Source organism: Cyanistes caeruleus, chromosome 16, assembly GCF_971803275.1.
Source record: "Cyanistes caeruleus chromosome 16, bCyaCae1.hap1.1, whole genome shotgun sequence".
NCBI classification, from domain to species: domain Eukaryota; kingdom Metazoa; phylum Chordata; class Aves; order Passeriformes; family Paridae; genus Cyanistes; species Cyanistes caeruleus.
Genome location: NC_141716.1, coordinates 11,219,247 through 11,239,568, shown reverse-complemented (window position 1 = coordinate 11,239,568; position 20,322 = coordinate 11,219,247). Strand labels below are relative to the sequence as shown.

Below are 20,322 nucleotides of genomic sequence, written 5' to 3'. Positions count from 1 at the left end.
ACTTGAACGAGTTCCTCTCAATATTTTCCTTCTCCCCCCAGGTGAAGTGTGTTCGATACTGGCCAGATGACACAGAAGTCTATGGAGATATTAAAGTCACATTAATTGAGACAGAGCCATTGGCAGAGTATGTCATACGTACCTTCACTGTCCAAAAGGTAAGGAGGTCTTCAGGCAGCTGAAACTGTGACACTCTTCATTTGTGCTCAGAAACTCTGGGAAACACATCCAGAACGCTCTTGGAGATGGGAGCTGTGCTATTTGGACAGGCTTCACATCAGCAAACTAAATTTTTGACAGGGATTCCATTTTTGGACAAATGATTTTGCAGGAACATCTTGATGTAGCCACAAAAGTAGAATCCACAGTGCATAAAGTTTAACTTGCATCCAAAAGGCAGCAGATAGCTGATGGTATGCCAGGAATAATAACTGCCTTGTTTCACAGTGGCAAATGGCAGAGGAAAAAAGGTACCAGTTCAACTGGATGCCACAAAGGGTCCCCTTTCACCAGAAATGAGAATATAATAAAAGCAGGAGTACAAAACCTATCCCCAGACCAGCAGGATTTGGAAGATTTTGTTACTTGTAATTAGAAATTGGAAGTCTAAGTGTCAGAGTATTCCAGGTCTATCCAAATTACTTTCCAAACATTCAGTAAGTGGTTTGAAAGCTTTTCCAAAATTTCCTGCTCAATGAACTTCAGCCACACTGGGAATATTATTTCAGTTTTCTGATACATCAGCTCCATATTTCATTAAATCGTAGAAAAACTTGAAATGCTAATGCCAAAATCTGACAGGCTAGAGGAGCTGCTGCTGGATTCCACCCACAATTCCTGGACAATAAAACACAGCTGAGGCAGAGTTCTGGGTTACCCTTTGCAGGGCACATAAAGGTGTGATTTTCACATACCAACACCTTGCTCTCCCCAGAAAAGATGGTTCTGGATACCAATTTTTGCCCTTTTCACTGCCAGCAGTATTGCAAACAGAGAATTTTTGCCAGGAGGTGGCAAAAAATCTGCTGTTACCTGGGGCATGCCCACTCTCGAGGTGTTCACTCCCCAGGCTCTTGCTTCAATGCCTCAAACAGGATTTAAGAGTGAATATTTTGGTGGTTTATGGCTACTACACGAGAGGATGAGGGTAAACACAGGCATGGAGAGCCAGGGCTGAGGTCACCTTGATGAGGTGGGTTTGAACTCTGGGACCACTGGTTGGAAGGGGGAGCTGGTGCCCACCTTCCCAGCTCTCAGGGGAGCATTACCCACTTCCCTGGGAGCTGGAATTTGGCTGAAAGCGTTTTTAGAGCAAAAAGCAGCTTCAGACACATTTCCACACGAAGTGAGAGCTCAGTGCTTGTTATCCCTCTGCTTGAGTGAAGGCAGCAGGGAGCAGAATATGCTGATTGGAGTCTGATGGAAGAAAAATAGAGGCTGTTTTGTCTCCTCAGAAAGGCTACCATGAGATCCGAGAGATTCGGCAGTTCCACTTCACCAGCTGGCCGGACCACGGCGTCCCCTGCTACGCCACGGGGCTGCTGGGCTTCGTCCGCCAGGTGAAGTTCCTCAACCCCCCCGAGGCAGGACCCATCGTGGTGCACTGCAGGTAGGCCAGCTCTCCACCTGAGCCCCTCCTCCAGCAGCTCTTCCCTCTCTTTTCTTCCCTCCTGGCAATAACCAGACGCTGTTTAAGGGAAACAGTTGTGGGCCTAAAGGGAAATATGTTTGTCTTCCCTAAAGTGGCGGATCTGGAGCCAAGCTGGCATGAGTTGGAGATGATGGGAGTAGGGCAGAGGGGGACTCTCAAATGTAGAAGTCCTTCCCCCAGATGGTCGTAGCAGAGCATCCAGCTCTGCTGGGGAAGTGCTGAATATCTGGGACAGCCACTCCAGGCCCTCAAACCTCATGTGGCAGGATGGACAATGCTGGGCACAAACACAGAGGATTTTAAAGCACCTTTGCTTTTCTGTACCCTCATGTGCTGCAGCTCAGCTCTGTACCAGCATGAAAGGCCTTTCCTGGTCTGGAGGAAGGTGACCCTGCCCACAGCAGTGGGTTGGATCTACACCATCATTAAGGTCCATTCCAACACAGACCATTCTGTGATTTTATGCTTTTATGGTCTGAAATATTTGTCTGGCTGGGTCTGGCTGCCAGCCCTTGGGCACTTTGGCTTCCGGAAAGCCCAGGAGCTGAGGTGGGAATCTCAGATTAAAAACTTGCCCAGTGACTTCCAGCTACCAAATAAAAGGAGTTAAATGCCTTCAAATGCAAGGACAGGCATTGTGACAAAACCAGAGTTTGGGTTTGCAGCAGCAGCTATGTCTGCAGGGCTCAGGGTGTATGTGAGCAAAAGATGTGGCTTGAGCACAAGGCCAGAGAGCAGAGCTGGCTGTCCCAAAATCTCACCCTTAATCCATCCACAGGGGACTGCCTCTAGTTTCCACTCTGTGTCTTACAAAAGAGAGAGAAAATACATCCTACAGTTATTTTAAAAAGGAAAATCAATCAAATCTTATCTTTTCTAAGCAGTTTTGGATTGGGTGGGTGTTTTGTTTTGTTGGATTCTTTTAGCAAACAAGCGAGTCAGTTTCATAATCAAGTACAGCTAATCCTGAGGAGTTGGCAGATTTCATTTACAGCTGAGGGTCTGAGTTTGCTACTTTGGTGCCATGACACAGGGCTGGCCCTGAAAGGTGTCTGAACCTGACTCACTGTCACCAAGAAAGCAAGGAGAGATTTTTCATCCTTCCCATTTTAATGAATAAATGCCATTCCTCCGTGTTATTTATCTGCTTTTGAATTTTAATGACTTGCTTTAAGTGGTAATTACCAAATTCTCCTCACCGATGCCTGGCTGGATAATATCACTGTTCGATATTTATGAAGTGCCAGGATCCTCTAAATATAGAACTGTTAAAACTATTTGTTAAAACTCTGAAAAGCTGAGAGATAAAGGGAGAGGAAATGCCACTTATTCATTAAAATTCTGCAAATGAAAAATATCTTCTCTCTATTCAGCAGTTGATTAATCTGGACCATTAATTTATGGTCATTCATATCTCCTTGCTTTCGGCTCTGGTGGTGATTTCAGTGCAGCTGAAGTTTCCCTGGTTTGAGCTGAGTTCTGTTTCCTTCAGAGTAATGTGAAGAGACGTTCTCCTCTCTCCATCCTTCACACCTAAGCAGCTTGGATGATTTCCCAGAGGGGAAGGAGGACACGATGACAACACGGTTTTGCAGGAGATGGCCCAGTTCTCACAAGCACTGGGGAGCTCTGAACCGAAGGCTCCAAGTAGCCTCGAGCTCCTTTCTCTGTAATTTACAATCCATGACTTGAAATCACCCTCCTCAGGATCCAAACTCCTCAGGATTCAAAAGGGAAGAGAAGCATCTGAGGTGGAGGACTGAGCTCCTTTCGTCATGCCCACTGGAGTAAATGTATGCATGCCTTCTAGAGAGTCCCAGGGAAGAAAATGTCTGGAATTGTGTCTGTTTGCAATCCGGAGGCTGCTCTCCCCTGTGTGATGAGAGGTGTGCAGGTGACCTGACCTGTAAAATTATGAATATTATTGCAATATTTTGTTGATGTTCAATAACACAAAGCTTTTGTTTCTGCTTCCCTTTCAAGAAATACTATTTCCCCTCATTCCTAAACCCTAAAACAGAAAAACAAATCCAGCAGGGAGCGGGAGCAGCTCCTGGGAGGAGACAGCTGTGTGTGTGCTGCTGCCATCCTCTCCTCCACAGATCCCTGCCTCTCCACCACCCCTTGGTCACACAGACCCCCCTGGCTTTTTCTTTTGCAGTGCTGGGGCCGGGAGGACAGGGTGCTTTATTGCCATCGACATCATGCTGGACATGGCAGAGAACGAGGGCGTGGTGGATATATTCAACTGCGTGCGAGAGCTGCGCTCCCAGAGGGTCAATTTGGTGCAGACAGAGGTGGGTGCCAGCAGCTCCCCCTGCACGAGGTGCTGCTTTCCTGTCAGCTTCTCTGCCCAGCAATTTATTAAGTCAACACTGGCTTGCTCTGTGCCTTGATTATGCAGGACTTTCCGTGGCTAAACATGCCCGGATTTGCACCGAATCAATTCACTGGCAGCTACTCGAGGCCTCTAAGACAGCAGGGCAAACCTTGAAGTTTAGGTCTGTGCATTGCTGATTAATTTTATTCTCATAGTAGGAAAAAAGAGCTCCTGAAGCCTCTCATGACTCATTCATAGGAGCACTGCAGGCTCCAGTAGTACCTGGTGTATATCAATTACAAGCTAAGCAAACAAAACATCTTTGATTCAAGCTTTGGGTGCTGGTTGAGCAAGGTGCTCCATCACACAGTGTCTGGCAGATGCACAAACTCCTGTGGAACTGTGCTAGCCTGTTGCACAGGTTTTATGTGTGTCCCTTAACCCCTTCCCCTCCTGAGGGACAGGACAATAGCCTGGACCAGGGGAGGGCTGTTAACTTTGTTGGGCTTCCCATATTTACTTTAGGGGAAGAGTTTTACCCAAAATACCCAGATCCCAGGCTTCTGAAGAAACCTGTTAGTTCTGTACAGTTATGCCAGGGAAGGTTGAATTGAATACTGGGAAAATTTCTTCAATTAAAGGGTTATCCAGCCCTGGCACAGGCTGCCCAGGGCAGTGGTGGAGTCACCCTCCCAGCAAGGATCTGACAGACATGCAGTTGGGGACAAGTTCAGTGGTGAATTTGGCAGTGCTGGGTTGGACTCAGTGATCTTAGAGGTCTTTTCCAACCTAAGCAATTCTGTGATTCTCTGGTCCATCCCTGGCCACTGCCTTGTGGGCAGAGAGGCTTTGCACCCTGATGTCCTCCTCAGCCCACCCCCATTTTGTCCCAACACTGCTGAGAGTCCCCATTTTCCTTGTAAATCTGAAGTGAACACGTGAGATGATGGATGAAATATGCTCACAAATCTGTCACACAGCACACTGTGTAATTTGTCTCCACATGAAACAGAGCCAAATATGCATATTGGGCATGACTTATGAAAAAAAAAAAAAAAAAGAAAAAGAGTGATATTTCATGATCTGTATTCAAAATATGATTTTAATATCTCCTCCCCTGTGCAGGAGCAGTACGTGTTTGTCCATGATGCCATTTTGGAGGCATGTCTCTGTGGCAACACAGCCATTCCAGTCTGTGAGTTCAGATCCATATATTACAACATCAGCAGGCTGGATCCACAGACCAATTCCAGCCAGATAAAAGATGAGTTTCAGGTAATTTCATATGTCTCAGTCACTGCAGTTGGTGTATTGAAGGTGTTTAATCTATTTCTGTGTGTTATTTTGGGATTTCCAGCAGAGCAGACAAGGGGGACACTGAGCCAAGGTCTGATTTCAGTTGATTTTTGTTGCTGTACTACTGGGTCAGGTAGAGGTTTGTTTCTGAGCATGGGCTATTCAGCCTTCAGCAGGGAAAAAATTGTCCCCATCACTCTAGCAGAGCAAGGGTATTAATTTTCACACATAATGCTGTACTTCTTATTCTAATGAGTATTGTATTGTTCATTTCCTTCCATAATTTATACAGAAACATTTATGCCTCAAGGTGCCTTATTATCCATTCTTGTGGTTCATATGCTGCTTGGTGCTTCCAAGCTTTGACAATCAACTCGCTGACAACCTTCCACACAGGGGAGAGAGGGAGCTCAGTGAGCGTTATTTTGGCTATTGCTAATTTTCAATTAAATGTCAATGAATCCCTCAGTTCACTGCAAATGTTTTGCCAGGTTCCTGGTGATGAGACCCAAAATGATGGACAGTAAAATTCACAAGTGCTCCATTAGTGTTCTTTGCCCAGGGCAAGCAATAAAATACTGTCCCCTCCTTTGTTTCTGGTCCTTGTTGCTTATCCCATCCTGGTAAATGGCTTAGGACACTCCAGCTATGTGCAGCTGCTCCTCTCACAAAGTGAAGAGTTCACCCAGAATTCTGAACACTGAACTAAGTTTCCCAGTCTTATTCCCCATGAATCTATAATTCTTTACTGTGAGTCTGAAGAGACACTGGCACAAGGTGCCCAGGGCAGCTGTGGTTGCCCCAGCCCTGGAAGTGTCCAAGGCCAAGGTTGGAGGAGGCTTGGAACAACCTGGGATAGGGGAAGGTGTCCCTGCCCACGACAGTGGTGGAATGGATGGGCTTGAAAATCTCTTCCAAATCAAAACATTCTGTGGACCTATGATTTAGAGCCAACATTGATGTAGGAAAGAAACAAGACTGGGGAATTTGCAGCAAGGTGAGTTTGATAGGAAAGAGAGAGACATCTACTATTTGTATGAGGTCACTCATAGTCAGAGTAAAAAGGTGGAGATTGCTTTAATTGTAGTAAATTCCCACCCCCTCTCCCAGGAAAGTGTATTTTGCAGCAAGAGAATTAATTTTGGGATCCCCAGCTTGAGTCAGAGGCCTCTTTTCCTCCCTCTCTATGCGAAGGGAGAATGTGTGTCTTTTATCTGAAGCCTTACAGGGAATCATCAGGGTTGGTATAGTGAGATAAAGAACGTGGATCCCAACTGATGGCAGTTCAATTAAAAAAAGATCTGGTTCTATCAAGTGATAGCAGGTCTGTCAAAGTGTTTCAGGTTCTGAACGCTTGGCATGAAGGAGCCAGAGCCGAACTTCATCAAATGCTGTTTAAAAAAAACACTATTAAAAAAACCAGCCAGCGCTTGCTGGGTGTATTTTGTCATGATATGAGATGGGATTTGTCACCTCTGTGCTTGTTCTTTTGAGCTGCCAGGGGCTGGCAGCTCCTGTGGGAAGGAACTGCTCCAGTGTGCTTTGCATAAGAGGTTCAGTGTCTGTCTCGTCGTGGAATCTATTTTTACAGGATTTTGGCTCAGAGCGTTCCTCAGCCCCGATTGTCTGGATTTAATGCAAAAGCTGGTATCTCTGCTGCAATCTTTAGGAACCAGTTGATATAGCTATAGATCTGTGCTTGCACTTTGTGGTATTTAGGTCCCTCTGGCCCCGAGGTAAGGTTGGATGTATTTCTCATGCTCTACATGTTGTCTGGACACCCAGAAGCTCACTCTGGAGAGTTTTTGTAATCTTAATCAGTACATGAACAAGGAAGAGAGGGGAGTAGCATGAAACAGGCAGGAGTAAATCACTGGCAAGTCACCTGCCTGATTATCTGCACTGTCAGAGATCTGAGATTCCATATTGTTTCTCCAGCCAGACTCCCTGCTTTCCATCTCCAGACAATGCAGAACCTGAATAATTTAGAGCAACTATATCATTTCAAGTTTTATACTTCGACACATTCTTTTATCTTGGATTGTTTGACCTTCCTCTATTCTTCATTCCTAACCTCACTGTGGCAGATGTCCAGCTCTTTGTAAGATTTTTTTTTTTTGCCTCTAAATATTTTGTATTCTTCTGGCTGCAGAGAGTTCACTGTAGGACTCCACAGGCTTTGCTCAGGAAGGGGAGATGTAAAAGTGAAAATACAATGACATCAGACAGCCACTGATCTACCACCACTTCAGCACTGATGCAAAGATGCATTCACTTTGATTCTTGAGTTTTGATCCTTGCTGACCAACCTGGACTGGTTTGTCAAGAGGCTTCCACAATGGGGAACACAACAGTAAAATAGATTCAAAGAAATATAGTCTGTCAAGCTGTGGAAAAGGCAGATAACAGTCAAAGACTGACATCAAGGCCCCAGAGATTAGCTATGACTATGTAAGTGAAGCATCCTACGTGTCACTTCAAAAGGAATGTAGCAATCTAAATAATATATGAAACAAATAGGCTTTTCTGTTAAAAAACCTCAAAACAACATTTTATCCTAGGTTTTTATAAGATAAGTCAGTAGTCTGAGGGAACACCAGGGGCTCTGAACACAGTCTGACCTGCTGGGTGATCATCACTCAGGGGACACCTGCACACCTGAAGAGAGGGAAGGATCTGTGCTTCCACCCTAAGGATGGTAGAAACAGGAGGTTTCACTCCATCACCACCTCAAAACTGCATCTTATTTATACCTGTGACACCTATTTCCAACCTCCAGGGGAGGCCAGGAATGCTGTCTAGCTTCTCTGTGGGCTTAGAGCTGGAAGTGTTTGGGAGGTGCTCAGTGCTTGAATTTTAGCTGGGGCTAACAATGTTTGGAAGAGTCCCTCGAGCCAATCTGCAAAGTGCAATGTGTTATAACAGCAACAAGCTCCTTACTGCTTCTTCCTCTTTATCTCTGGGATGCCAAATGCTACAAAGCCCAGTAAGGCAGAGTCCCCAGGCAGGTACAAAGGAGGGCCCTTTATTGCAAAACCCAGGCCTCTTTAAGCAGTTACTTCCCATTTAAGCACAACAAATTAAATTCAACCAACCACCATGAACCACGATGTGAGCCCATGATGGTTCTATAACTTATTTTTCTACCTCCAGTTCAGCTGAGTCACTTTCCCAGAGTCGTCCTCTGCTTAGCTGAAATAGCTGGCCTGAGCCATGGTTTTACAAGGGTAACAACACCTTTATTTTATAATTATTTAGTATTTTTTTTTCACCTTTACCCAACCGCCAAAGCTCTGCTGCCCTGAGTCCCTTTAAAACAAACATACCGTGCATATGGCATCCTCCTTGGAAGCGAACTGCGAGGCACTCAGGCTGTTTGTGTCCTTGTTTCCCTGCTCCCTGCCCCACACAGACCCTGAACATCGTGACGCCGCGGGTGCGGCCGGAGGACTGCAGCATCGGGCTGCTGCCCCGCAACCACGACAAGAACCGCTGCATGGACGTGCTGCCGCTGGACCGCTGCCTGCCCTTCCTCATCTCCGTGGATGGCGAGTCCAGCAACTACATCAATGCTGCACTCATGGATGTAAGCACTGCCCTGGCACACCCAGAGCGGCCCACCACCGGTTTATCCCCGCTCGGGATGCTTTCCTGGGAGAATGGGGTTAAAGAAAAAATTTACTGAAGTTGCTGAGTCTGATATCTCCAAACGGGGCAAAGCACATGAATTTTCTCTTTGCCACCAAAATATGTCCTCTAGACTATGATTATCCCAGGGAAGTGTCACAGCACTGGCCTGACAGAGTTCAAGAAGCTTTCAGACAATATTTTTGGGCACTCTGGGGGATGGTGCTGGGCAGGGCCAGGAGTTGGACTCCCTGGTTCTTTAGGGTCCTGTCCAACTCAGCACATTCTGATACATTCTGTTATTCTGTGATCACACACCCTAATTCTGCACCACACTGACAGAAAATGTTTGGTAAAGGCATCCCTCAGTGTGCAGACTGGGGCTGGATCACAGAAAGGTGGACACACAAAAAGCGGGGGGAAGCTCTTCCCATACATTGGTTTTTGTATCCATTGGGAAGAGAAATGTTTACCAGCTCTTTGGAAAAGATAATTTGCAGTGTGGAGTGAGTGACTGATTTGATCTTATGCAGTTAAGAATGTGGGGGTGCAGGGATCAGATGTACAAAATATTTTCAGGCTAAAGGATGTGAGTTGAGTTGATGTGACTCTGTCCCAGGGCGTTTTCCCTCGCTTTGTTTATAGCCTGGAATCCCACAGCACGGGTCATTTGTGGAGGATGAATTATGTTGATGGCTTCTTTTTGCTGCACTGCCTTTGGACACAGATGTCTTTAAAGCCACTAATTATTGCAGTTGGAGTATGTGTAAATATGATCCAGGGTGAAATGGCATCATTTTTTCCCTGGCAGCAGCAGGGTCTCTATTTTTTAATTTTTCCTGTTCTTCAGTCTGGGAAGCAGTGATACTGCTGCATTCAAGATATTCAGTCAAATGGTCACAGAACTTAGATTTTTTCAGCAAGATTGTGTATTGCAAACATGCCTAAGGAAATTTGTTTTTTAAAGTGTGTTCAGTGCTGTTGCACATCTGCAGAAGCACAATTCAGTTTTTGGTTTCTTAGGGATTGGGAATATTTGTACATTTCAGCCCTCATTACCTCAAATCACTTTGCAAATATTTGGATCCTTCCCCACAAAATTCCAGTGGATTAATTTTTTTAAGTACAGAGCAATTTTTCACCTGCCATTGAAATTCAGCCACTGTGATGTTCTCTGACTCTCCTTTATCTTTCCATAAAGGATTCAGGAACTTTTGGGGACAAAAATAATCACAGTGGAACATTCAGAATCCTACATTTTCATAGCTGCTCTTGCTGAGGACAGATCTGTGTGTGAAGTCTTGCACTGAGCAGGGACTCTTAGAGGGCACCCTCCATCCATCCCATATGGCCTTGAAAGGAGCAAAATTGTCCCTCAGCTTCCCCCAAAACAATGGAACTTAATCCTTAAAAAATGAGACTTGAGTCACATCATGAGTCAAGCCATGAAGAAGTGATGATAGATTTGTGTTTAATCCATGGGGTTTGGAGAAAAATAGGAATTTATGTGTCATCATTCCCCCATATTCCCACACATGTTCTCTTGCATGAGTAATTCACACCTCTGTGTCACCGTCCCTTTGAAACAGGACAGTGAACTTGGTTCCTGCCTGTAGCAAAGAGCTGGGGAGGGTTTCTTTTTCCCCCAATGGCAAACCCCACAGTGTGACCTTCAGCCAAGAGTTCAGCCAGGTTTGCTACTGGCACACCATGAAAAAAACCATGGCAGGAACATTCTGCTGTTTAGTTAAGAGATAAACCTCAGTATTTTATTTGCCATTCTGTTGCCACCACTGGTCTGGTACTTCACAACTTTTGACCCATTCTGGTGTTTCTAGATGTGGAATGCAGAGTGGGGAAAAAGACAAAAGTCTGTTTCAGACTAAAATTTCCCAAGAAATCATTTTGTTTCCATCATGTCCCATCACCCTCCTCACTCAGGACCCCCTTTTTCCCAGCACTGCCTGCCCAGCACTTCCACCCACATCTGCCTCACGCAGAGAAGAAAAGGCAAACCCCCATGATGGCCAGCTTAATACTTCACAATTTTATTTATTTCTTCATTTAAATCCAAAATTTTATTCCGCTGGAGGGTTTTTTTGTGCTTTTTTGTCTTCTTTACCCCAGAATTAGTGTGCCTTTTGATTCAAGTCTGCTTCACAGATGTACAGCACAAAGGACTGTGCAGTTTCCAGGCTCATTTAAGCCTTGCCTGCCGTGGTTGGGAAGCGATAAAGTTTTCAGCTTGTTGCCTTTCATCCCTGAGAGCCTCCCAAACTCTCATTAACTGAGCCCCCAGAGGTTGGGAGCACAGCTCCACCCCTCCCTGCTTAGGGAGACTGAGGTCAGGGGGCCTTTTGGAGGTGAAAGAACAACATCAGAAATTAAATGCCAATGTCACAGGCTCTGAATGCTGCCCCACGAGCTCACAAAGGATGGCTGGGATCCAAATGTGCCACCTCTGTCACCCTGCACCCCCAGGCAGCCACAGCAGCCGGGGCTAATCCCCTCTGGAGCTCCTGGAGGCCACAGCAGCACAAAGGAGAGCATTTGCTTCCAGCTGTTTTCCTTCCAATTATTAACATTACTGATAGTCGTAGTAGTAGTAATAGTAGAATTAGCATTATTTGCTGAGTCTCAAAATATAAATAATTGATTTGGGTAATCTCTGCTCTTGTGACACTTCTTTAATGAAATGTCTTTATTGGGAGCAAAAGAATCCCATTAGGAGGCGTTCATTCATTGCGGAGCGATAACAAGGAGCAGGAGATGTGATTTGTATAATCTGGTTAAATGGCTCAGATTGCCTCCCCACAGCCTCCTGGGTGTAATATTCCTTTGAATAAAAGTTGATTGAATTTTTTTTATTTTTTTTTTTTTAACTAATCTTATTCTTTTGTTAGAGCCACAAGCAACCTGCTGCCTTCATTGTCACCCAGCACCCCTTGCCCAACACCATCGCAGACTTCTGGAGGCTGGTGTTTGATTACAACTGCTCCTCCGTGGTGATGCTCAACGAGATGGATGCAGCACAGGTCAGTGGCTCTTCATTCCTGCCATGTCACTCCCTCCTCAAATCCAGGGGTTTGCAGAGGGTCCCTGCTGCCCTTTTCTGGTTCTCTCCCACCCCAACAGATAAAAGAGGGGGAGCTGGAAAGTGATAGGTGATGTTTTGGGGTTTTAATGGAGAGTAAGTCCACATGCCTGGCTCTTTGTAAGGTAATTTTTATTGTAATTAACAGGGATCATGGAAGGGTTTGGATGGGAAGGGACCTTAAATACTGTCTTACTTCAGCCCCCTGCCATGGCAGGGACACCTTCCACTGTCCCAAGCTGCTCCAAACCCCATCCAGCCTGGCCTTGGACATTCCCAGGGATCCAGGGGCAGCCCCAGCTGCTCTGGGCACCTGTGCCAGGGCCTGCCCACCCTCACAAGGAGGAATTTCTTCCTGATATCCCATCTAATCTGCCCTCTTTCAGCTTAATGCTATTCCCCTTTTTCCTATCACCCCATTTCCTTCTGAAAATTCCCTCTCCAGCCTTCCTGTAGGCCCCTTTTATGTACTGGAAAGTTGCTATAAAGTCTCAACATTTATTATACAAATACTTTGATATGAAATCATGTAAAATAGATATATTTAAAACTGTAAAAATGTTTTATATACATACTATATATGCTACAGAATTCATGTTTGCAGGCCAAAATTTCCCTCCCAAACCCACTTTCTCCCCTTTCATATTTTTGTCTGTGTCTGGTTAAGGAAAATGCTCCCTACCACAGCCCCTGGTGTTTCACACTTATCTTTTTCAATGGCATTTCCAGAAGAATAAAACCAAGAGAGCTGAAATAATTTGAAGGATCGTTCCCCTGAGATTTCCAGTATGATTCTGTAATACTGAGAAATGTGCTTTGCACAGTTTAAGGATAATATTTCTTTTTAATCTTTTTTTATTTCTTTTTAATTCCATGTCTAAGTTGGGTTTTGGCTGTTGGACACAGCATTATTTTCAGGATTTGAGTTTTCCAGGGGGGAGCTTTTGCCATTCCTCCTGCCCTGGTGTCTCCAGCCACCTTGCTGATGAGTGGCAGAGGATAACAGCTTTCAAAAAGGCATAATCATGCAATTTGTGTGGAGAGTACATTTGGCATGCTTAATTCACCCATTACAGCCCTTGTTCAATGAGAGGAGAGGAACTCTCAGTGGTTGGCACTTCATGGATTCGTTTTTCATTTGTCTCTTCCCTGTCTTAGCACACTGAAGGCAGTGAGCTGCTGGTCTTTTTTGGATGGTGATGGAGAAGTCAATCCTTCAGGGGATGTCCCATCAGGGGGAATGTGGTGGGACCCCCATCCAGCCCCAGTGCCAGCTCTGTTCAGCACTGGGCTCTCCTGGTGCCCTGCAGAGTCCCACCACTCTGTGAGGAACCAGAGATCCTCTGTATCTTCTGTTTTCCTCTCCCACCCACCCTCCTTGATTCTGCGTCTTGGAATTGAATCCAGAGACAAATTTCACCTTTTTTTTCCTGACACTTCAAAGCAAAACCCAGCTTTTTCTGGAAATGACACACTTTCTCACTCTTGGTTCTGGGAAAACACAAACCTTTCAGCCCCAGTGTTATTCTTGTGACTATCTTTCTGCACAAAGCTTAGTTTTTTTCCTAGCAAAGGAAAAACAGTTTCTGGTTTCTTTGCTGTTATGATGTGGTCTGTAGGCACCAAAAAGGGGATTTGGCAGGGCATGAAGTCACTGTGACAGTTTCTGTAGCACAGTGCCACCTCCCTCGAGAGTGCAGCCAATGCCAAAACACCCAGGTGTCACTGGAAGTTAAGGAGGGTTTTAAAGTTTGTATTTTATGAGCCACCAGGACACAGTGAGAGATTTTGATACCATAGAATAATTTGGGGTGGGACAGACCTCTAAGACCATTGAGCCCAGCTGTTATCTCAGCACTACCAAGGCCACCACTAACCCATGTCCCCAGGTGCCACATCAACACACCTTTTAAATCCCTCCAGGGATGGTGACTCCACCACTGCTCTGGGCAGCTGCTCAGCTGTGCCTGACCACTCTTTCAGTGAAGAAATTTTCCCTCATATCGAGTCTAAACTTCCCCTGGCACAGCTTGAAGCTGTTTCCTCTCATCCTGTCCCTTGTTCCTTGGGAGCAGAGCTTGCTCCCCACCTGGCTGCACCCTCAGAGAGCTGTGCAGAGGGAGAGGATTTCCCCCCTGAGCTTCATTTGCTCCAGGCTGAGCCCCTTTCCCAGCTCCCTCAGTTGCTTCTGGGGGCTCCAGACCCTTCCCCAGCTCTGCTGCCCTCCAGACCACACACAGCCACTGTGTGATTGAGTGGCCTCAAGCCCATCAATCCAGATCTCTCTGCAGGTCCTTCCTACCCTCCAGCAGATCATCAGAGCCGCTGTGGAGATGAGTTTTCTGGAAGAGAACTTGGCACTGTGCCTGCACTGTCCTTGCATGGCAGTGCTGTCATTACCTGTCTGTGTATAACCCCTGTGCAGGTCAGGGCACACAACAGGCAGCTGGCAGCACTGTGTACACCCGTGGGTTTGGAGAGGTGGCTGTTCACAGATCTGCTCTGGGAGAAGCAGATTTTCCATGCTGAGGAAAGGTTTAATCCTTTTCTGCTTCCCAGTGCACCTGGAGGTTGTTTGCCAAAGCTCCTGCTCTGCTCACATCTCCCTGCCTGTGGGACAGGTGCTTTGAGAGCAGATCACTAGGCAGCTTGAAAGTCTGAATGAAGAGTAAAGAAACCCTTCAAAGGACTTGCTTGTGTGGTCTTGGCTGGCTTGCTTAATCTTGAAAAACTAACAAGGGCAAAGATGCATAAGATTGTGTGACTATCCCACCCAATTTCAATCCTATATGATCAAAGGAAGAACAGGAGTGCAGAATTAATGCAGTCTCATGCACACACTCGACGCTGTTGCTGGCAGTGATTGAACTTGAAAAGCTCGAGATCGAGTTCAGATGAGCATCTTGGGGGTTTCAAAACTTGTACAAAATTACACTTGAAACTAGGCAGAAAAAAAAAGCCCACAAAGAAATACAATCTTAGCAGAAACTGCTAATGAGATCTCATGCAAAACATTTTTGTGCCATGATGTATTTCCAGCTGGATTTAAAATCCTTAGATTGTAATTTGTGTGCATAGGGTGTTTTTTTGTCCTTTCAACTCAGTTATATCAGCACAAGAAAAAGACTCCCAGCCTGCTTCACAAACTTCAGAGGTGCAGTTGTGGTTCACCCTGAAACCAGACTTGCTCTTGTTGCTCTCAGAGCAAACTCAATCTCTATCCCCTGCTCACTGGTAGAGCCAGAAAAATAAAAAATTCGTTTTACAGAAAAAAAATAATTCCAGTTTCTTTGAATTAAGATTAATTTTCTTGGTGCCTGTACCGTTTCCTCATTTTTACCAAATCTCTATGGTTCCTATTAAATTTATCTACAGACACTAATCTTTTAATGCTCCTGTTAAATCTCAGCCCTTACAGAAGCTTCATTTGTCAGACACTTTCTCTGCACCTCTAGAACCAGAATTCAATCAGTTCCAAATTGTGTTCATACAAAAATAAAGAGGAAGAAAAGTCCTAAAAATACATTTCTTTTTTGCTTCATATTCAGGATATAAAATGCTCTACTGAGCTAGAAAGAGATCTTCTCTGAACAAAGCCACAATATACAAGAGTGGTGATGGGTTTTGAGCTGGTTATAGATCCAAAAGCAATGACTGGATATGTTAATAATTAAGAAGTCTGCTTGTTTTTGTGGTTTTTTTCTAGCTCTGCATGCAGTACTGGCCGGAGAAGACGTCCTGTTGTTATGGCCCAATCCAAGTGGAGTTTGTTTCAGCAGACATTGATGAAGATATCATCAACCGGATATTCCGGATTTGCAACATGGCCAGGGTAAGAGAGGAGAACTACCACGATCCCTAGGTATTCTCAAAAACACATTTTGGCTCGAGGAAGAGGCAGAGCCAAGACTTGTGGTTTAGAGATGCAGAATCTCTCACCTAGGAATGAAATTCCACTGCAGCTACTTCCTTTAATTAACATTTAATCAGCCTGCATTGCTAAAGGACTCTTGGCTGAAGGCAGCAAGTGCATGATATGAGCTGAAAATCTGTATTTAAATGGTGAGCATTTTTCTGTGTATATCTGAGAACAATTCATCACTTAGTAGCCAATATAAAGCCATCAGTATTGCAGGAAATAAACTGGGATGGTGTCAGCAGCTCTCCATCTGTCAGCTCCCAGGCAGCATCTCTGAAGACAGATGCAATGTTTACTGGCTAGACTGGGATTCCCAATTGCCACTGCTTTCCCTATAAATAAGCAACTGCCATTTCTGTAAGCAACTCTTTGTCTGTGTCCCTCAGCCCCAGGACAGCTGAAATGATAGAAACAAAGTTTATCTGCACACTGAGCCCTGGCAATTCGACTTCAGGGCTGCAGGAAAGGGCTTCAGCAGAGGATTTTTCTCTCATTAGTTTTTTTCCCAGATTGATGATGTTTCCTTTGTTGTTCCTCTTTCATTTTTTTCTAGTCAGAAATGGAAGCAAATTATATTTCCATGCAGTTTAACACATCAGTGTCTGCATGGTCAGGTGTGGCACTGCAGAGGGAACCTGGGGGTCCAGCCAATTGATAAATTGATACACTGTCTGGATATTAGACACCTTGCTGTGTCTCAGGGGTGACAAAACTGCTCAGGACAAGGTTCTGTGCCCTTCAGATGGAGCTGGCCGATGGTGTGGGGCTGGCAGGGTGGGTGCTGTGTGCTCACAGCTCTCTGCACTCATCCCTGTCCAACACCACAGCCACTGCCAGCAGACTTGTGAGGATCCTTTCCCTCCACAACCCCAAGGGAATTCTTGAGGGCTGCCTCTACTTCCTATGGCACAGCTCAGTCAAGCAGAAAAAAGACTTTTGATCTGTTTGTGTGGTTTGATGAAACTTTATCCTGGAGACCAAACAAGGCTCCCATGTGCTTGGCTCTGTCATAATCGTTATCCAGCTGAGAGCAAAGCCCTTGTCAGGCAGGCAGTGCAGGTGCAGAGGGGAGGATGCTGTGTGAGCAGTGCTGCCAGCCCTGCCCCGTCCCCTGCCCCGCTCAGCAGCTCTGTGTTGCAGCCGCAGGACGGGTACCGCATCGTGCAGCACCTGCAGTACATCGGCTGGCCGGCCTACAGGGACACCCCTCCCTCCAAACGCTCCCTGCTGAAGGTGGTCAGGAGGCTGGAGAAGTGGCAGGAGCAGTACGATGGCAGAGACGGGCGCACTGTGGTCCACTGCCTGTAAGTAGGGCTGGGGAGCGTCTGCGGCCTCACGCGGAGCTGTGTGAAGACAACTGGGTCTGGGAATCCAGTGCCTTGCCAGGCTTCAGATGGGGAAAATGGAGTTAAATAATTCATTTCAAGTTGAATATTGTACTGCATTACAGTATCCTGGCCCAGTGCAGGCAGTGAGAAGCAGCTCCAAGAGCCCCGGTCCAGTGTAGGTCTCGTGACTGGAGCCGAGGCAGCCCTGCCATGTACCAGCTCTGGGCACAGAGCTGCTGAGAGCCCAGAGCAGGGATCTGCAGCACTGCACCCCCTGAGCTTCCCTGTCCCCCACTCCAGGAATCCCTTATCCCTATCCATCCCTGCCCCTGTTCTACAGATCTCTGCTTTCACAGACTCACAGAATGGTTTGGTTTGGAAGGGATCCCAAACTCCACTCAGCTCTAATGGACACCTCCCACTATCCCAGGCTGCTCCAAGCCCTGTCCAGCCTGGCCTTGGACACTGCCAGGGATCCAGGAACAGCCACAGCTGCTCTGGGCACCTGTGCCAGAGGCTCACCATCCTCAAAGGGAGGAATTTCCTTCCAATATCCCATCCATCCCTGCCCTCTGGCAGTGGGAAGCCATTCCCTGTGTCCTGTCACTCCATGCCCTTGTCCAAATCCCCCCTCCAGCTCTCCTGGAGCCCCTTTAGGCACACAAACCCTTGAACATCTATGACCAGCCCTTCCATTAGAGACCACGAGGTGTGAGCTGTGTGTGCTCTCCTTCCCTCAGCCTCACCCCTTTTCTCCTGCTCTCAGGAATGGTGGAGGACGCAGCGGCACCTTCTGTGCCATCTGCAGCGTGTGTGAAATGATCCAACAGCAAAACATCATCGACGTGTTCCACATAGTGAAAACACTACGGAATAACAAATCCAACATGGTGGAGTCACTGGTAAGGCTTTTTCCTGCTCATTCCCCACCCAGTGTGTGCAAGGGACTTCAGGATAGGTCAGAAAATGTCAAAATGGCTTCGTTCAGGATGAATCAAAGTGAATGGGAAGTTGAAGACAGCAGAATTAATCCAGACTGGTCCTGTTTTAGCATGTTCAGTGAATCCTCCTGCTTCTCCTGCTGAGAAGAGGGGATGCCCTGGCAAAGTGATGGACCTTGTGTCCCATGCCTCAGCAGGTCAAACCTCACAGAGTTGTCAACATGGCTGTGGGAAGAGTGGTATTTGTCCTCCTGTCCATGCAGGGATTTGTCCTCCTGTCCAGCCCTGTGCAGGATGCTGTGACACGTCTTGAAAGCAGGAAGGGAGAACAGTCCAGCCCCCAGGCCTGGCTCCCTGCAGCCCAGGAGATTAAACTGTCCAATTCAGCCATCTCCATCCATCACATTGAGGTCGTGCCTCAAAATCAGCACGTGCAGTGAGGGCTGGAGGCAAATGATGAATCCTCCAGACTGGGACTGTCTCTTTGAGTGCTTTCCTCCTCCCCTGACGACACCATCTCCCAGCCACACCTGCTCAGGATCACCCAGAAACACAACCAGTGTTTGCCTGCTCCTGACAAAGGGTGTAAGAAAGAGGGAGGAGGTATTTTTTCTTGTGAAAGGTCTGAGGAATTTTCCTATTTCCTAATGCCATTCCTTTGTGTCCTCTCTTCCAGGAACAGTATAAATTTGTATACGAGGTTGCACTGGAATACTTGAGTTCCTTTTAGCCCGGCGAAGGGAGGGGACCCCACGATGTGCCAGACCCCAAACTCTGGCGGATGCTTCTCCCCTGCCCCGCACTGGAAGGCAGTAACAAGTGTGGGAAGGAAAACTTCTCCTTCCTTCTCAGCAAGAGACTGAGGTTGCAGAGACCTCGCTGGAAGGAGGAGACGATGCCTGTGTGTGCTGCTGCCTGCTTTCTATCGGAACATCTACTGCTTCTTAAATAACTTACTGTAAAAATTAGCAAAATGGGAGACAGGCTGAAAGACTGGACTTTCTAATCCCCTCTGACTTCTCTTTTGGATTGTGTTTTTGTTCTGCTTGCTGCAGAGTGGGGAAGGAATGAAACCCTTAGGAAATTCTCTTTTAAATGTCTCCTTTTTAATTTATAATTTTGTTCTCAAATCCCAGCCTTTTAATTTTTTAATTTCATGCAGCAGTCATTTGGGAAAAATGAGATAGCCATAGGGGATACATGAAATGTTTCATTACAATTTGTCTACCTTATCTGTTTCCTTTTATTTGTTTTTCCAAATGAAAAGGCCAACACACACAAAAAAAGAAACAAAAAAAAAAGAAACAAAAAAAGACTACACTGGAATTCTCTTCCCAAATGTAGTCCCTTTAAGCATGAAAATAGATGGTGGAGATGAGAAGCTGTTCATGGATTCACTGCCTCCACACCAATATTTCCTCCCAGTTTCTGCTTGACTTCCAGGGCTGTGCATGACCCAGTTCCATCCCTCTGGTCCGTGTCCTTTCGCTGCTGGTGAAGCTGTTGAGGTTTCCCAGCCACTTGAACCTGAAGGTTCAATATTTGTATCAAACAAATGGCATTTGTCTCACAAATTCGGGGACGTGCTTACCACATTTCCCAAGTACTGGGGGCAGTGTGTCTTTGACAAACAGGGTATGAAGTAGGTATTATTGCTCATATATGATGTATGACTATTTTTTATTTATTATTTGTATTGCTGTAGAACTTAGGACCCCTAGTCATGCCAGGACCCTGCTGAACTAGGCACTGTGCAAGCAGACAGCAAAGAAAAGTTCCTGCTCAAGAGTTTAAAGTCTGAAAGTTCTTAAAATTTGGTATGGGCAAGATTTCCTCACTATTTCCAGGCCCTACAAAGTTCAAACTTGTAACCCAGTGGAGCTGAAGGAAAGGTGATGTACATACACAGAAACCTGTTCTGACACCTGGAAAGAGAAGTGTTAGCCTAGCACAGCAACTTCTCTTCTTAAGCAAAACAGCTTTTGTTTTCTTCTGCAAAAATGCCTGTGCAAGTTTCCTTCTCTGAAACAAACACCAGATGTGTTTTGCCACGGTTCTGGACCCCATTCTGCCTTCTTAGCAGCTAAGAAATTGCTTTTCTGAAAAAGTATGTTTAAGTAGTTAATCACTAAGGTCTGCAGGGTAA

General features: G+C 46.0%; 1 protein-coding gene across 12 annotated transcripts in view; it reads left to right on the top strand.

Annotated features, from left to right (window-relative positions):
• Nucleotides 1–19,408, top strand: part of PTPRT (protein tyrosine phosphatase receptor type T) — a 432,610-nt gene extending 413,202 nt beyond the window's left edge. For all 12 annotated transcript variants that reach the window (XM_086852378.1, XM_086852376.1, XM_086852367.1 and 9 more), the window contains 10 exons: nucleotides 42–158; nucleotides 1,455–1,609; nucleotides 3,813–3,948; nucleotides 5,097–5,246; nucleotides 8,680–8,853; nucleotides 11,798–11,929; nucleotides 15,695–15,820; nucleotides 17,048–17,211; nucleotides 18,002–18,137; nucleotides 18,853–19,408. In XM_086852378.1, the coding sequence (XP_086708504.1) occupies nucleotides 42–158; nucleotides 1,455–1,609; nucleotides 3,813–3,948; nucleotides 5,097–5,246; nucleotides 8,680–8,853; nucleotides 11,798–11,929; nucleotides 15,695–15,820; nucleotides 17,048–17,211; nucleotides 18,002–18,137; nucleotides 18,853–18,906 (1,344 nt within the window). In that variant the 3' untranslated portion in view covers nucleotides 18,907–19,408. The remainder of the gene's footprint in view (nucleotides 1–41; nucleotides 159–1,454; nucleotides 1,610–3,812; nucleotides 3,949–5,096; nucleotides 5,247–8,679; nucleotides 8,854–11,797; nucleotides 11,930–15,694; nucleotides 15,821–17,047; nucleotides 17,212–18,001; nucleotides 18,138–18,852) is intronic.
• Nucleotides 19,409–20,322: the final 914 nt, after the last annotated feature.